This window comes from Limanda limanda, chromosome 12 (genome assembly GCF_963576545.1).
Source record: "Limanda limanda chromosome 12, fLimLim1.1, whole genome shotgun sequence".
Lineage (NCBI taxonomy): Eukaryota > Metazoa > Chordata > Actinopteri > Pleuronectiformes > Pleuronectidae > Limanda > Limanda limanda.
The window spans coordinates 5,709,166-5,723,952 of NC_083647.1; the positions used below are offsets into that span (position 1 = coordinate 5,709,166).

The following is a 14,787-nucleotide window of genomic DNA, read 5'->3' on the forward strand; positions in this document are numbered from 1 at the left end:
ACACAGGGAGGCGCCGTGCTGGGGCTCGACTCATGGAAGAGTGATGAAAGAAAGATAACCTAAAGATTAAAGTTACCCGGTTGATATGAACTACGCTCGTAAGTAGCCTGAACTTTAAAACACCTGATCAACCTGCATAAACGTGGACATGTAGAAATGTGCGATAGGCTTAATTAATCAGGGAATTAATGAAGAGCGATAATGAAGGCAAACACATGACGGGCGAACGTGTGTGTGTGTATATGTGTGTGTGTGCCATGGCCCTATTATAAGAGATGTGTAAACCATAGATAGTATATACAAACAATCGTGGTTCATATCAACTGTGTGTTTACAGGCGATAGAACGCGTATGTGTGTGTGTGTGTGTGTGCGCGCGCGTCTACAAGACGGCGGGCGCACGAGGACAATGACGTCACGATTAACCGTGTACACGACACGGTTAGACATTTTTGTAAACGTGCACACCCCTGCGTTCTTCTGACAGCAGTTTCTCAAATCTCTGTTACTGTTGATATGTTTTTCATATTAATTAGTTCAAGACAAGTAATCAAACCAACTAACTAACCACTATTTTTTCCTGTTCCTTTAGGATGGAGGCAACTGTTAGGGTGAAATATAAGGACACAAAGAAGTACTTCTTCCTAACATCACCTTTTAAATTCGAAGTCTTTTTGGAAAGTGGTAAGAGAAAACATTGCATATGCAGCCTTTATTATAAAATATTGTTACCAATGCATGTTTTTGTGTGTTGCCACTACTTATGTAGGCTATAGTATGGTCAGTGTTAATATGACTTAAATGTCTTAAAGTTGCCAAGAAGTTTGATCTACCCACCCTGGATATTAAAGTCTATGATGAAACCAGGACCGAAATCGATGATGAGGCATTCGAATACATTCTAAAACAACAGGATATTGGGGTCTTAGAAATTGGGATCCCAACAGCAAGTGCTGATGGTAAAATAACTTAACTTTTTAACTTCTATATATAAGTCTTTTAAACATCTCCGCAATTACATACCGTGCACATTTAACCTTGTCTGAGTTGTGCAGCTCATGCTGTAAACATTTTGTGTCCCATGAAACATTATTTTGTAGATTCCTTCAGTTCTAGCACGATTGGGGATGGTGAGGCTTCCTTCAGTTCTGGTACACTTGGCGATGGTGAGCCTTCATCAGGATCTGATGACACAGCAATCGTGATCAGAAATCCCTCAGAAAAAAAACATGAAGAGGATCGCCGTCTGGGTCGAGTAAGATCAATAGATTGTTTATGTCTTTTTTGTAACTTTGTTGCAACCATATATATGCTCTTGTTAATCTGTGTACTCTGTGTGTTCTCTGTGTACTGTCAATTGTCAATCACCTCTCCCAAGATGATTGAGGACATCCTCAAGAGTAGCCCTGGAGGTGATAAGATCACACATGAGTATGCTCGCACAAAAACATTGTCAGATGTCAGAAGACGTGACCTAGTGAAGATACTAGTTGCACATCTGACAAATGAGCATGGGTAAGTTTTTTTTCATAAACTCACAAGACTGATATTAAATGAATCTTAGTTGTATTTTGGACAGGATGGTAATTTGATTTGTGTGTATAGCACAAGCCCCCCTAGGAGATTGAAGGAGGAATACGCCAAAGGAATCATCTGCCTTTTTCCTTACTTGGCTGACCCCCGGAGCAAGCTTGGCTATGTAAGTTACTCCTGCTTTTCTGGTGAAATGGTTTCAAATCAGTCACGTATTTATGGGTGAAAATGTATATTTGTATTTACATGTGTTTCCCCTTATTTTCAAAGGAACATTTTTATAATGCTGAAGATGGAAGTGGGTATTTGGCTTGGAGAATCAAAACTCTGCAGAAAGAGGTGTCCGAGGGGCGAATGAAACGGCCACGACAACTTCAAACAGGTCAGTGATTAATTTGGAACTTGACCACTCGTTTATTTGGTCTAGGTTTTCTTTTGAGTATTAAACTGGCATGTTGTCCCAAACCTTTAGGTGGGCCAACTTCACACAGGGATCCATTGAAAGAAGACATCCAGTGGGACGAACAGCAGTGTCAAGAAGCAATTGCCCTGATGAAGCATTCTACAGATGAAGTTGTAGTGAAGGAGAAAATGAGGCTAACCCTGGCCTATCGTCAGAAGTTGCTGCACGATCCTGAGAACTCAGCCGACATCCTATCTGTTTTTCCTCGTTTCTTGGACATTCCAGGTTTGGTGAGTAATACTGTTTTTAAAAAAACAAGAACTACAAAGTAACGTTTTGTGTAATTTGTTATTGTTACTTTTGTCAGACATTACTTTTACATGTTTTGCTATCTGCCGAACCTGATCAGACTTCAGAAATGATCTCTGTAGCTACTTTGATCATCTACTGTGGGACTTACACTAAATGTCTTTGCCATGTCTTGTAGATTGATCAAGATTTCAGGAGTCTTTTTGGTGACGCAACCTCTGCAAAGATGTTGGAGAAGTGGACCACCAACTTTCAAGCAAAGGTTGTTACTCAGTGTCGTGGACTTACACTGACTGGAGATGTACAAGACCTCATCCAAAATGCTGAAGCCACTGAAGTAGATGATGGTAATGTTTTCTCCTTCGACTATTCTAGATGGAATGAGGATAACCATTTTATTGTGCATTAAGGCACATTTTGCCACTCACAAAGTTACTGGAGTTATATGTACATATCAACCTGTTGCCTTGAGAAACGGAAGTGGCTCCTGTCATTCACATGTGAAATCATTGGGAATACAGTAATTGAACTGCACAAAGTTGTTTTTATAGTTTCCTACTCAAAACTCATGTCATCGATCCTTTTGCAGGCTGTATTGGTTATGGATAATCCGTCTGCAGCTCTGTCTTTAAATCTGAATCAATATGAAATGCTTAACTGTTCTGTTTTTGTTATATTTTCCCCAGGCTGGGACAGTGACATGTCATCAATGCTGTTGCTGGTTCACCTTCTGCCACCTTCAAGCCAAGGCCGAAAAAGACCAGGGAAAATCTCAGCCAGACAAGCATGCGATAGTCTTGTAAAATTCATCAAGGTGAGCTTTGTGTGGAACACAAAGGGCTGGAAAATAATTCCTCTTTTATTATGCTAATAGTGCTGGGCCATTGGGTAACGCTTAAATAACTAACAAAAGGTGGCCACACACGTTGCATAACACTGACCTTATTTGCATTTACGTGTTTCGACGTTGTCTTCAGAGTGTTTTACAGCGTATGCGCTAATAAGTGTTATGCTTAGTGTGCCCTCTTCTTTTTACTCTTATTGTAACTTTGTAAGAATCCAAAACATAATAAATGACCATGCCTCCTTATTCAACCACAGATTGGGACCAGCATCCAAGGACACCTAGACAACATCTCTGGGAGTCTCCAGCCATACCTACTTGCTGTTGGTGCCAAGAAGAGCATGATCGAGTCTTACTACATCGTGATCGACAAACATGCTCTACCCTGTAAGATCTCAACTGCACTGGCTTGTGTTGATGAACTTTTCAAAGCACATTTCGTCTTTGGCACAAGATACTGTCAGGAATTGACCAATGTGTACACCTTTCTGCAAACCACTGTCTATGACATAGATGTGGAAAACACCAAGGTAAATCCTAGAGTTGCAGAGTTGAGGGCCAGGATGCTGAAGTAAACTCCTATGATCTGCTTCATTTGTGCAAGATGTCATGCCAATGTCAATGCCTTGATTAAGCACTTTAAGTTGGTTCATGGTCTTTGTCCCGGAAAAACTCTCAGGTTAAAATGTGCTCAAAGGGGTTGTGCACATGTATATAATAGTTTTTCTGGATTACGAAAGCATCTCACTAGGTGTTCTTTGCGTGACAGTTCAAGTGTTAATGAAAGTTCATCTTCAGCCAGTGCCGTTTCCGTTGGGGATGTAGACCTTTTACCACATGAAAATGTAGCTTGTGAATCTGAACTCCTTCAAAAAAATATAGTGAAAAGTTGTGCGACAATTGTTGCAGAACTGAAAGTTGCTGGGGTAGCAGAGACCACCATTAATAATGTTGTCAACTCTGTTGGTGAGGTTATTGATGACATACAAAACGAAACTCTAGTGTCAGTGAAAAACGGTTTATCTTTACAGGAACCAATGAAAAGTGTTGTGGAATCTCAAATTGATCAGTCATTCCAAAAAATTGAAAATCCATTCTTGGCATTTAACGCTGAAAGCAAGAGAATGCAGTACTTTTCTGAGCAATGGGGGAAAATTGATCCAGTCGAATATGTCCTTGGGACAAGGTTTGCTACCAGACGTAATACGACAACTTGGTCATTTTCTCAAGTTGTTGTCCGAGATAAGTTTACATATATTCCCATTCTTGAGACGTTGCGGTTCATTTGTAAGCATCCCAATATCAATGACTTTTTAAGTAGAGATTGGGAAAAGAAAGAAACGTTTCTCTACGATATACAGGATGGAGAATTCTTTAAAAGTCATCCCCTTTTCTTGAAGCAAAAGCATGCGTTTCAGATCCAGCTCTTTTTTGATGAGTTTGAGTGTTCAAACCCCCTTGGGTCCAAGCGTGGAATACACAAGTTAGGAGCCATCTATTTTACGTTGAGAAATATTTCTCCAAAATATAACTCAAATTTACTTGGCATCCATTTGGTTTCGTTATTTCACGCACAAGACATCAAAACTTATGGATTTGATAAGATCCTTGAGCCACTGGTCAAGGATATATCTCGTCTTGAAACTGAAGGAGTTCAGATTCCCCATTTTGATCATGCTGTTTACGGAACCATCATTCAAGTTACAGGAGACAACCTTGGTATCCATTCTTTATTTGGTTTTGTAGAATCGTTCAGTGCTCGTTATTGTTGTCGTTTTTGCCTACTGGAGAAGGAAGATTTTCAAACGGAGTTCAGTGAAGATAGCAGTAAGATCTCACTTCGAACCAAAGAACTTCACGCAGAACATTGTGAAGTTATCAAGAGTAACCCTCATCTTCCTTATGTTATGGGCGTGAAAAAGTCGTGCCTTTTAAATTCCTTGCAATATTTTCATACGGCGACAAATTTTTCAGTTGATATCATGCACGACATATTTGAAGGGGTTGCCCAATTTGAGATGAAGCTCCTTCTGCAACACTTGGGTAACAATTACACAACACCGGCAGAAATACACAGACGAATTCAGAGTTTCAATTATGGTCGCTTGGAACAGTGCAACAAACCTCCAGGTGTTAATCTAGTTGAGGGTTCTAATGACTTAAGCCTTAATGCGACACAAAGCTGGTGTTTGCTGCGCCACCTCCCGATCATATTCGGGGATCTTGTTTGTTCAAGTGACCAAAACTGGTATCTATTCATTTTACTGCTTCAAATAGTCAGCATAGTTTTGTCTCCAGCCATATCGAGTGGCATAACTATATATTTGAAGCATCTGATTTCTGAACACCACAGTCTATTCAAGTGTTTATATCCCCACAAGAAATTACTGCCCAAACATCATTTCTTAATCCACTACCCAACGTCGATGCAGAAACTTGGCCCTTTGATACATAGCTGGTGCATGCGCTACGAAGGAAAACACAATTACTTCAAAAGACAAATAAAAAGTTTTAAAAACATTACAAAAACATTGGCCAAAAAACACCAATGTCATGTGGCATATTTGTGGCAAACATTTAATCCAAATGAATTGAAATTAGGCCCTGGCAAAATGGTCCCCTTGAATAGACTAGAATCCTACACAGAGATCGCTGTTAAGCTCAATGTTCCCGTTTGGACAAAGATCTACAATGTAAAATGGATAAAGAGTTTTGGGAATTTGTATCGGCCTGGGCTGGCTGTTTGCATAAGAGTGGAGAATGAGATGCCTGTGTTTCATGTAATCCAGAATATTGTTGTAAGAGATGAGTGTGTTCTTTTTGTAACGACTGCTATGAAAACTCTTTATTTAGAGGAACATGTCCATGCTTTCAAGGTTATGCACACCGCAGAAGCACCCATTGTTTTGGAATTTAAAGACCTTTTGCACCACAAGTCTTTTGATATTCTAATGTCATGTGGTCTTGATTCAGATTTGTTTATAATCCCTTATTTTTTCATGTAATGCTTTTTGTTTAGAATGATGTCAACTAGGGCTGCAACTAACGATTATCTTGATAATCGATTAATCTGTCGATTATTTTCTCGATTCATCGATTACTAATCGATTAGTGTTTTGGTCCGTAAAATGTCAGAAAATGTTGATACATTTTCCAAAGCCCATGTTGACGTCCTCAAATGTATTGTTATGTCCAAAAGACACAGATATTTCAGTTGACTGTCATAATAGGATTAAAGAAACCAGAAAATATTCACATTTGAGAAGCTGAAATCAGAGAATTTGGACATTTGTTATTAAAAAATTACTCGAAACGATTAATCGATTATCAAAATAGTTGGCGATTATTTTAATAAGCGATTAATAATCGATTTGTCGATTAATCGTTGCAGCTCTAATGTCAACAGTGTGCATGTGCACAAATGGAATGAGAATTTTCGATTGAGAGCAAATATTTGGTGCCAAATAAAAGAACATGTGGAATAATTGATCTTTTGTCATTTTTAACGATTGTACGAGCTTAATATTGAATTGTGCAATTTCTAAAATGGACTCCTTACAGAGAAACAATTACTCAAAATTAGGGAATGTTAACTCTTTTTAAGGGAGTAAATTTTTGTGGAGCAAATTTGTAGTTCCTCTAGTAGGAGTAAAAATAGAGTGAGAGTCAATTGAAATTGTCTCTATATAGAGTGAATTATACTATTAAAGAGTAGAATTTTCACTCTAAATTGAAGAGAAATTACTCCGATTAAACAACTCTATCGAAAGAGTTAACTTAACTCTTTTTAGAGAGGGACCAAATGTTATCCAAAATAGAGTAAAAATTTCTTCAATTTGAGTAAATTTTACTCTTGTAATTTTACTGTGCACCTGGGTGGTGACACTGTTACACACTGATCCCTGGAAGTAGCTACAAACTTGCATTGTTTCACCTTTAATTAAACACCTATTTGATTTGCAATCAATCAATTAACTTTTATTTGTATAGCCCTTTTTCACAAATTACAATTAGTCTCATAGGGCTTAACAATGTGTGATATCCTCTGTCTTTAACCCTCAACAAGGGCAAAAAAAGGCCCTAAATTGAGATGATTAAATTTTAGATTTTTTAGGACCCTGCACAAACGATGTTTGCAACCAAGGTTACTGTTCACAAATAATCTTTTATTTACACACTTTTCATAATAAATAAAACAACTATCTCACAGCATTCATCGTAACATTTCCAAAAGATTTTCAACCCGATGCCGCACTTCATGTCTGTCCCCATGTGTAAGCTGTGGCCACCTGTTGTGGTGGATGAGTTGTAATCTTCTACTGCAGTTGTTAATGTGTTTCCTCCCTTAAAATGTGGCGAGCATGTGACTATCAAAACAAACATGTTGTGGCATTTTGTACAAGCGCGTTATTCACCACTGGATATTTCTGTCTGTATGATCCATTTTGATGGTTCGCTGTCTGAAGTGATTTTATTTTGACCAGAAGTGGTCTAAGGTGTTTTCCATCTTAACCACTGCCTCCCTGTGTTTAGTTCATTTTGGCCTTAGCCCTTGTCCCTGAATTTACATAAATGTAGTTTTAAACCATTATACAACATTTTTGTAGCCTGACGTTGTCATACTCATAATTCTAGTCAGAATATGAGTCTGATACTGCTCTATTGGGCTGTGATTATGGGGCGTGTTTCAACCGAACCAGGAAAAAAAATGCCTCTTTGCTCAATTGGATAGACCTACAACCAATCAGAGCAACGCAGTATGTGACGTATGGTAGGCAACGAGCGCTGGTTATGTCCACCTCGTCGTGCATGCCGAGTTGCATCGCCGTGATGCCCATTTCGGTCGCCTCTTTCACTTGGTCCTCCATGAGTGTGATCAAAGGAGAAACCACATTGACCACTGGGTTTTCATTGTGTCCCATCTTCTTTGCGACCATCGGGGCCAGCTGATAAATTAAACTTTTTCCGAATCCCCTAGGAAGGACGGCAAAAACATCTTTTTCAATCTACAAATGCCTTGATCGCGTTTCTCTGTTCCTCTTTCAAAATGAATGCGCTGTCGATGTCTTCTAAAACAGATTCAATGGCAGCATCTACACATCTCAGCTCTCCAGGGGCAGGCATGTTTGTTGAAAACGAATTCAACCCAAGCGCTCTTTGGTGACGTGGTTGATTACGTTACTGTTGATCATCTGTCCATCATCGTATAAAGCCCGCCCTGACAATTTGATTGCTCCGAACAGCTTTTGTTCGAGCATAGTTTCTCCCCAACGGAGCGACTCCAGACCGAACTTCCCGACCTCAAATGTTGTCGGCAGGGCTGAGTTTGTCTCGCTAACATTTTTGCGGTTTACCTTACCTGCTGCAGGTAACTCACAAACACAACGCATTACCAACAACTTAACAGCAATGTTGGCATAAAATTACTGCAAATTATTTGTTTATTTCTGTCATTTTCTTCTTCTGATTTGTTTAACCACTGACTTTCTTGATTTATTACTTGTATCCTTGTCTTTCAACCCCATGTACAACAGTTTTAAACCACTTTATGCAACGTAGCAGAAATTCAAACATGCCTATAGCTTACTTTTCTATGACCACACATACGCATGTGCACTCAGACAAACATGTACACAAGCATGAATGCGTGCACACAGACAGTGGCGATGGCCACGTTGAGAAGGATCAGCTGCTCTGACATCTGTGTTGTTGCTCTCTATTAGATCACCCGAACCATCTAATCTGCAATCAGGGTTTGGTTGTGTGTGTGTGTGTCCGTGTATGTTTGTGTTTGTGTCTGCACTTGTATGATTAATCAAACTACTTTGAGGTTTAGACTGGAGTGAAGAGATTTTGGCCAGTCCTTCTGACACACGTCCAAAAGGTTGTTTGTTTGATTTCAACGTCATTGTTTACTTTAGAATTAGTGTAAATGTTACAAGTACAGACAAGTGTTTGTGTGTCTGTGTGTGTGCACATGTGTGTGTGTTTGAATGTTGCGCCATGCTGTCCAAGAGGGATAAGTTCTAAGCACACATACTGATCAACATTCAGAAAGAATCGTTCTGCTGACCATTTTATTTTTCTGGTGTTTTTTTTTTTTTATTTATTTATTTTGTCCTACAGTAAAATATGTATTTTTTTCTGATGGCTACAATCTGTGTCACAAGATGATTTTGGTTTATATGTGAACAGATGAGATGGAACATGATGGATGGGTGTCTGTCTACTTGTGTAGCATAGCAACAGTTTAGTCATTTTGGGACAAGTTTGGCAATTTGTCCAAAATCCTCCTGTGACCCCAATTTACTAAATTAATATCAGGCTGTATCTAAAACACTTTAAACTCAGGATGTGTGAATTGTGTTCTTATCACAGCTCCTCTGTGCCCCCCCTCCAGTGTTTTACTCCTTCCCTTGTGTGTTCTCCCCTCTGCAGGTGAGTGCCATTCTCCCTCTGTTGACTCGGCGGACGGCTCACCGCGGCACCTGCTAGAAATCAACCCTGGTCGTGCTCCCAGTCATCGCCGGTTCGTCCTCTTCACGACAGTGATAGTTTCAGACGCTCTGCTTGGTAAAGGCAGAGTTATTCTCCTGTGTTGATATACCTTGTACTCACAGTTAGGCCTGTCACGATAACACATTTTTCTGTGCGATTAATTGCCCCAGAAATTATTGCGATAAGCGATAATATTGCCGTTTTGACACCATTTTCAACTTATATAATGATAATGGCATAATAATGCAAGTACACCCTTTCGAAGATCAATAAACTTTTCTTTTTAAAGAACACTGTAACTGGACATCTGGAAGACATTTAAGAAAGACTTTTTTTATTGCCAAATATATGAACTCTTTAAAGTAGATTATAAATATAAATAAATACAAAAACTTTTTAACTTAAAACTATGAATAATATATGAACTGTTAACAAAAGTTTACACTATACTTAAATAAATAAAAATAAATACAAAACAGCCACACTCTGACTCGTGAGACCCCTGTGTCAGACCGCTCGGAGACCCCCGTGTCTCCGCGGCTGGGGCTGTCGCAGGCAGGCTTCCGCCCGACTTCGTCCCCCCGAACGCTTTTGTGAAACCTTTCTCGCCGTGGTCTCCGTTCCTCCCGCCCCGAGCCTTTGCAAGCCGACCCGGAGCCGTCGCGGCGCACCACGGAGGAAATGCGCCCGGCGGGGGCAAGCCAGCGCTTGGGAGAGGGCTCGCGAGGAGATCCTCCCACACCTGCACGGGAGCCCTAACGCACGCGGGGCGCGGGCAGCGCGGAGACAAGAGTCTGTCCACCGGCAGCCGCGGCCGACTGCCGGATGGGATCTGCATCGATCTCATTTTTAGCCTTATGCGAGCGGAGTTGACGGAAATCCGTCATAGCGACGGAAAGCTTTAATCCCTGAATTTATTGCAGCCGGCAAAAAATTATCGCTCATTTTAATTTATCGCGCAATTAATTGATTTATTGCATATCGCGACAGGCCTACTCACAGTGCTTCTCCTCGTTTTCCTCCAGGATTCAACCTGTCGGTCATCTCGCATTCCCTCCTCTCTGAAGGGACTCTGGGAGCGAATCACTCGCTCTCCAGTTCCTCATCTCCTCCTCGTGCCACCTCCTTGATTAGACAATAAACACCCCTGGACTTTCCATTTTTGACTCGCGCTCTCTTCTGGGTGGATACATACAGGTTTAGGGTGGGAAGGGAGGGAGTTGGGATGAGGGCATGCCATCGCTCTTTGATTACGAAGATGCATTCATCCATTGGTCTATTTTATCCTCTTCTCTTTTGTAGGCATATACAGGCCTAGTGTGTGTAGAGGCTGATGTTTTACTGCTCCACAGGGTTTTATCTGAAAGATTCTGAAAGGCTGCATCAATATTCCAGATGCATCGATCATGCACACACCAGTGTCAGGGTACATGAAGTTAAGATAGGGTGAGCAGGAATGTTTTTGTTTTAACATGTCACTGCCAGCTGCCTGTAAAATCCCTCATGGAGATATGATGATCTTCTTTACCTTATAAATGGAGGCACTGGAGCTTTGGTATGGTTTCATATTGACAGTGCTGCTCATCATATCTGTGGATGAAGAGCTGTGTGTGGGAGGCCAAGGTCATCAGGGATCGTGTGTGTTAGTATGTTCTCATGTGTGTATGCATTTATACATCGGTGAACAGTATTTTTACGACTTCTTTCATGTACGTGCCCACAGTGAGTAGGTGTGTGTTTGTGTGTGTGTGTGTGTTTGTGTGTGTGTGCGTGCGTGTGCGGGTGTCATAAAGATAGAATGATATTAAGAAGTTTAGTTTGATGGCAACAGGAGGAGAGAACTGATGAAAATAAATAGAAAAATACAAACAGGTGTGTTTGCAGATGGTCATGGCAAAGATCAGGTGGCTGCTATTACGCAAACAGACGCACACGCACACACACACACAGGCCACTGTTTTATACTGGCTGCACACAAACTAGTGGGATGTCAATGGTGTGAAAATGTGTGGTCCTGCTTGCCAATATGCACAGTTCACTGAACTACTTATTTAACGTCTGTGTGTGTGTTGAGCACATTGATGCAGTTTAATTTCAAGAGAAATAGCAACAAGCACTGCTGTATTGTAACATAGAGTATATACATTACTTCTACATTTTCTCAATGGAAAGAAACCTGAGAGTAGGAAATTATCATTCTGACCATATTTAGTTCTGGAAACATAAGCCGTTCTCCTTTAATCTTTAATCCTGCATTGTTAAAACGATTTCTTTGCAGTGACTTTGTATTTTTTTACTCTTTCACTTCTCTATGGAGCCAGTAAGGAAGCAATGTGTATTATTTTGTCTGTTACTGCATCATGCCCCATATTCTTTGATAACAGGTTTATAAATATATTTAATAGTGTTTGGTTAAAAAATGAAGGAATTTATGTAGATGATAATGTAGTAATATTTCTGTAATATTTAAGATTAATTTAGCCAAAACAATTAGGTTCTCAGTGAATTATTCTTTCTGCATGGAAAATGCCTACTATGGAGCATTCTCTGGATCATTTTAGAAATAAATAGATTCTTAATTCACTGAAAAAAGTCAAAACTACAACAAACATTGGTATACATGTTCAGTGTCTAAAGGTTTCATACATATGTCAACGTTTTACATATTGACTGCAACATTTTTTAGATCAGCTCCTTCAGGAAAAATAAATCTATTATTTCCTTGGTTAAAGGGTTTCACTTTCTACTGCTAGTGTAAATAGACTGTGAAGAAATGATATCCAATCTTTTTTCACTGCGCCAAAACAACAAGTAACTTCTGTTCAGACTAAACTGAAAAGTCTGAAGGTCCAGACTTAACAAGGTAGGTGTGAAAGAACTCAGATTCGTGTTGTTTGTAAAATTCCAACATTATCATGCACATGTTTAGGTGAGAAGAAGATTATAACCCCTGATAACTACCAATCCTTCCTTTCTTACTCTTTAAAACTAAAATGTAAAATTAAAATATGATATCATGCTGTTCAACAGATAATTAATAATGGTTAAAAAAAATTGCTTGAAATTAACCACAGAGAAGAGGCAAACAAATAAAACTATTATTGAAATTACCATCAAATAGTGACCATCTTTCTACTACTAACTTCATGTAAAAGCAAACGGTTGGCTCATGCATGGACAGAGCGTGTTAAACTAGCTGCACACTGGTAAAACATTTAAATGCCACAGCAGCACAGTGCCAATCAACCCCATTCATTTCTACAGCACATTCCACATTGAATACTCCTCATTAGACCCCAACACAAGTGGAGATAAACAGAATCAATTTCTATAATGACTTAAATACAGAGTTTAGAAGTGGGGTAATCTGTGACTTCTTCACAGGCAACCGCTGGAATGGAATTAACACAAATTGAATAATGTGAGTGCCAAGGCTTGTGATATGATCTGCGTATTTAATTAACTTAACTGACATATCCAGTAAATATATACAGAAGGGTACACTCTGTAATTGCATGCAAAATGCAGTTACTAGATACTAGAAACAAGAAATAGCAGATTGAGACCACTAAAACATCAGTGGGTGAATAATTTTCTACAGTTTGGATCGAGAGGAATGGAGCAGCAAAAGTTTTGTGAGAAATGGTCGACATACAGTGGTTTGCAAGCAGTAAATTCGTAAAATTGGTTGAAACGGGAGGTTCTGATATAAAATGATCTCTACCAGCACACTACTATTAATGTTAGGCCTATTCTCACTGGTGCCTCCTCGATGTTCACCCGGTAACATTTAATTCAGTCGCTGCAGTGTATGCAGTTTACTTGAAGGGGTATGCCTCACTTACTTGTGTGCACACAGACTTTCTCACTAGGGAGATTATGGATTACTCATGCTCTTCCACCAGCAGGCCTGTGAACCAACACGTGGCCTGTTGGGCGTCCCCCCCAGCCACACCAGACGCTCGGCCAGATCTGACGCTGCCATGTGGTTTCAGTTCAGAAGTGATGGAAAGGTGTCTCCAAGCAAGTCTAGTGAAAGAGTCTGCGCTCTGGGTTACTGTCTCCAGAATTCTCTTCACCGGGGGTCTCAGAAGAAGCTGTAAGAACCCCCCCAGGTCTTATTGACAGTTCATTTCAGATAATATCAAGGCTGCTATGTAAAGGACTACTTGCATTGATGGAAATCAAGTGTTTCCCCTTGTAAAACAAAGATTTCCTCTTTTGAGAAAAATCTCCCCCAAAGGTTAGCTTGGTCACTGCCCTTGGAGATGATGGCGTGAAAGCTTTAAAGCGGCCCTTGTTTCTGTTGTGTAATACCCTTTTAAAAGCTTTCAGTATTCAGCTGGGCATATCGAGGACAGATGCAGTAAACCATTTCCTTAAGCCACTGCCAAAATTTGCATGTGTGCACCCACAGAGACAACAATAGACACATATGTGCACACAGACTTGCAAAAACAGGCCTCCAGATGCTCAGATACATACATCTAAAGGCATTAAACAGGCCATTAAGACATTATGACGCACAGCTCGCATACTGAACATCACATTAAACAAACCGAGGACAACACTGAGCAGCAGTAGTTTACATTGAAATGGAAACAGATGAGCATTGGTTTTCCCATGCTGGCACTATATGCTATACGCCCTTCCTCCTTTCCTCTCCTCCGTCTCTCCCACCGCCCCTCCCTTCTTCTTCCGTCGCTTTACCCCGCTCTTTCTGTCTCCCGCCCTCCCTCCCTCTTTACCACCATCCATCCCTCTGTCTACCTTCCACCCTTCCCTCCCTCGCTCTCTCTCTCTCTCTCTCACTGACTTTGCTATTCTCACTTCGTCTCCTCTCTCCGTCTCCTACTGTGAACCTGCAGCAGAGTGATACTGCCCCCTATTTGCAGAACAGGAAACCTTTTTTTCTCTTCTGCCCTTCATCTCTGTGCCAATTTGTCTCACTCTCTTTCATCATTGCTTCACTTCACAAGCCAGTTCAGCCTCATCTCTCTTTTTCATTCTCATGCTCTGCCCCGACTTTGCTGATCTCTTCGTTGTCAGTGAAATTCTTGTTGCTTCTCCATCCCTTATTGCTCTTTCTGCATTATTGCTCGTTCTTCACATTTAATCATTTTCTATCTATTTATCTATCTATCTATAACTGTAGAATAATGTGATACATTTCCCATTGCTTTCTAGATACAATTGAAAGG

At 40.2% G+C, this 14,787-nt stretch overlaps 1 protein-coding gene across 1 annotated transcript; it reads left to right on the top strand.

Moving 5' to 3' along the window:
• Positions 1 to 504: 504 nt before the first annotated feature.
• LOC133015693 (uncharacterized) lies at positions 505 to 10,727 on the top strand. Its single transcript, XM_061082958.1, has 12 exons — positions 505 to 683; positions 812 to 958; positions 1,100 to 1,254; positions 1,378 to 1,514; positions 1,605 to 1,698; positions 1,803 to 1,914; positions 2,005 to 2,225; positions 2,423 to 2,591; positions 2,931 to 3,058; positions 3,346 to 3,475; positions 9,527 to 9,661; positions 10,612 to 10,727. Exons 1-12 carry the CDS (start codon positions 593 to 595, stop codon positions 10,725 to 10,727), a joined length of 1,635 nt encoding a protein of 544 aa, XP_060938941.1. The 5' UTR covers positions 505 to 592.
• The last annotated feature ends 4,060 nt before the right edge of the window (positions 10,728 to 14,787 follow it).

Excerpts from the sequence above, each read along its gene's own strand:
- LOC133015693 (XM_061082958.1), top strand. The coding sequence starts at position 593 with ATGGAGGCAACTGTTAGGGTGAAATATAAGGACACAAAGAAGTACTTC. Across the intron at positions 684-811 it reads CGAAGTCTTTTTGGAAAGTG|TTGCCAAGAAGTTTGATCTA; the intron begins GTAAGAGAAAAC and ends AATGTCTTAAAG. Across the intron at positions 1,515-1,604 it reads CATCTGACAAATGAGCATGG|CACAAGCCCCCCTAGGAGAT; the intron begins GTAAGTTTTTTT and ends TTGTGTGTATAG.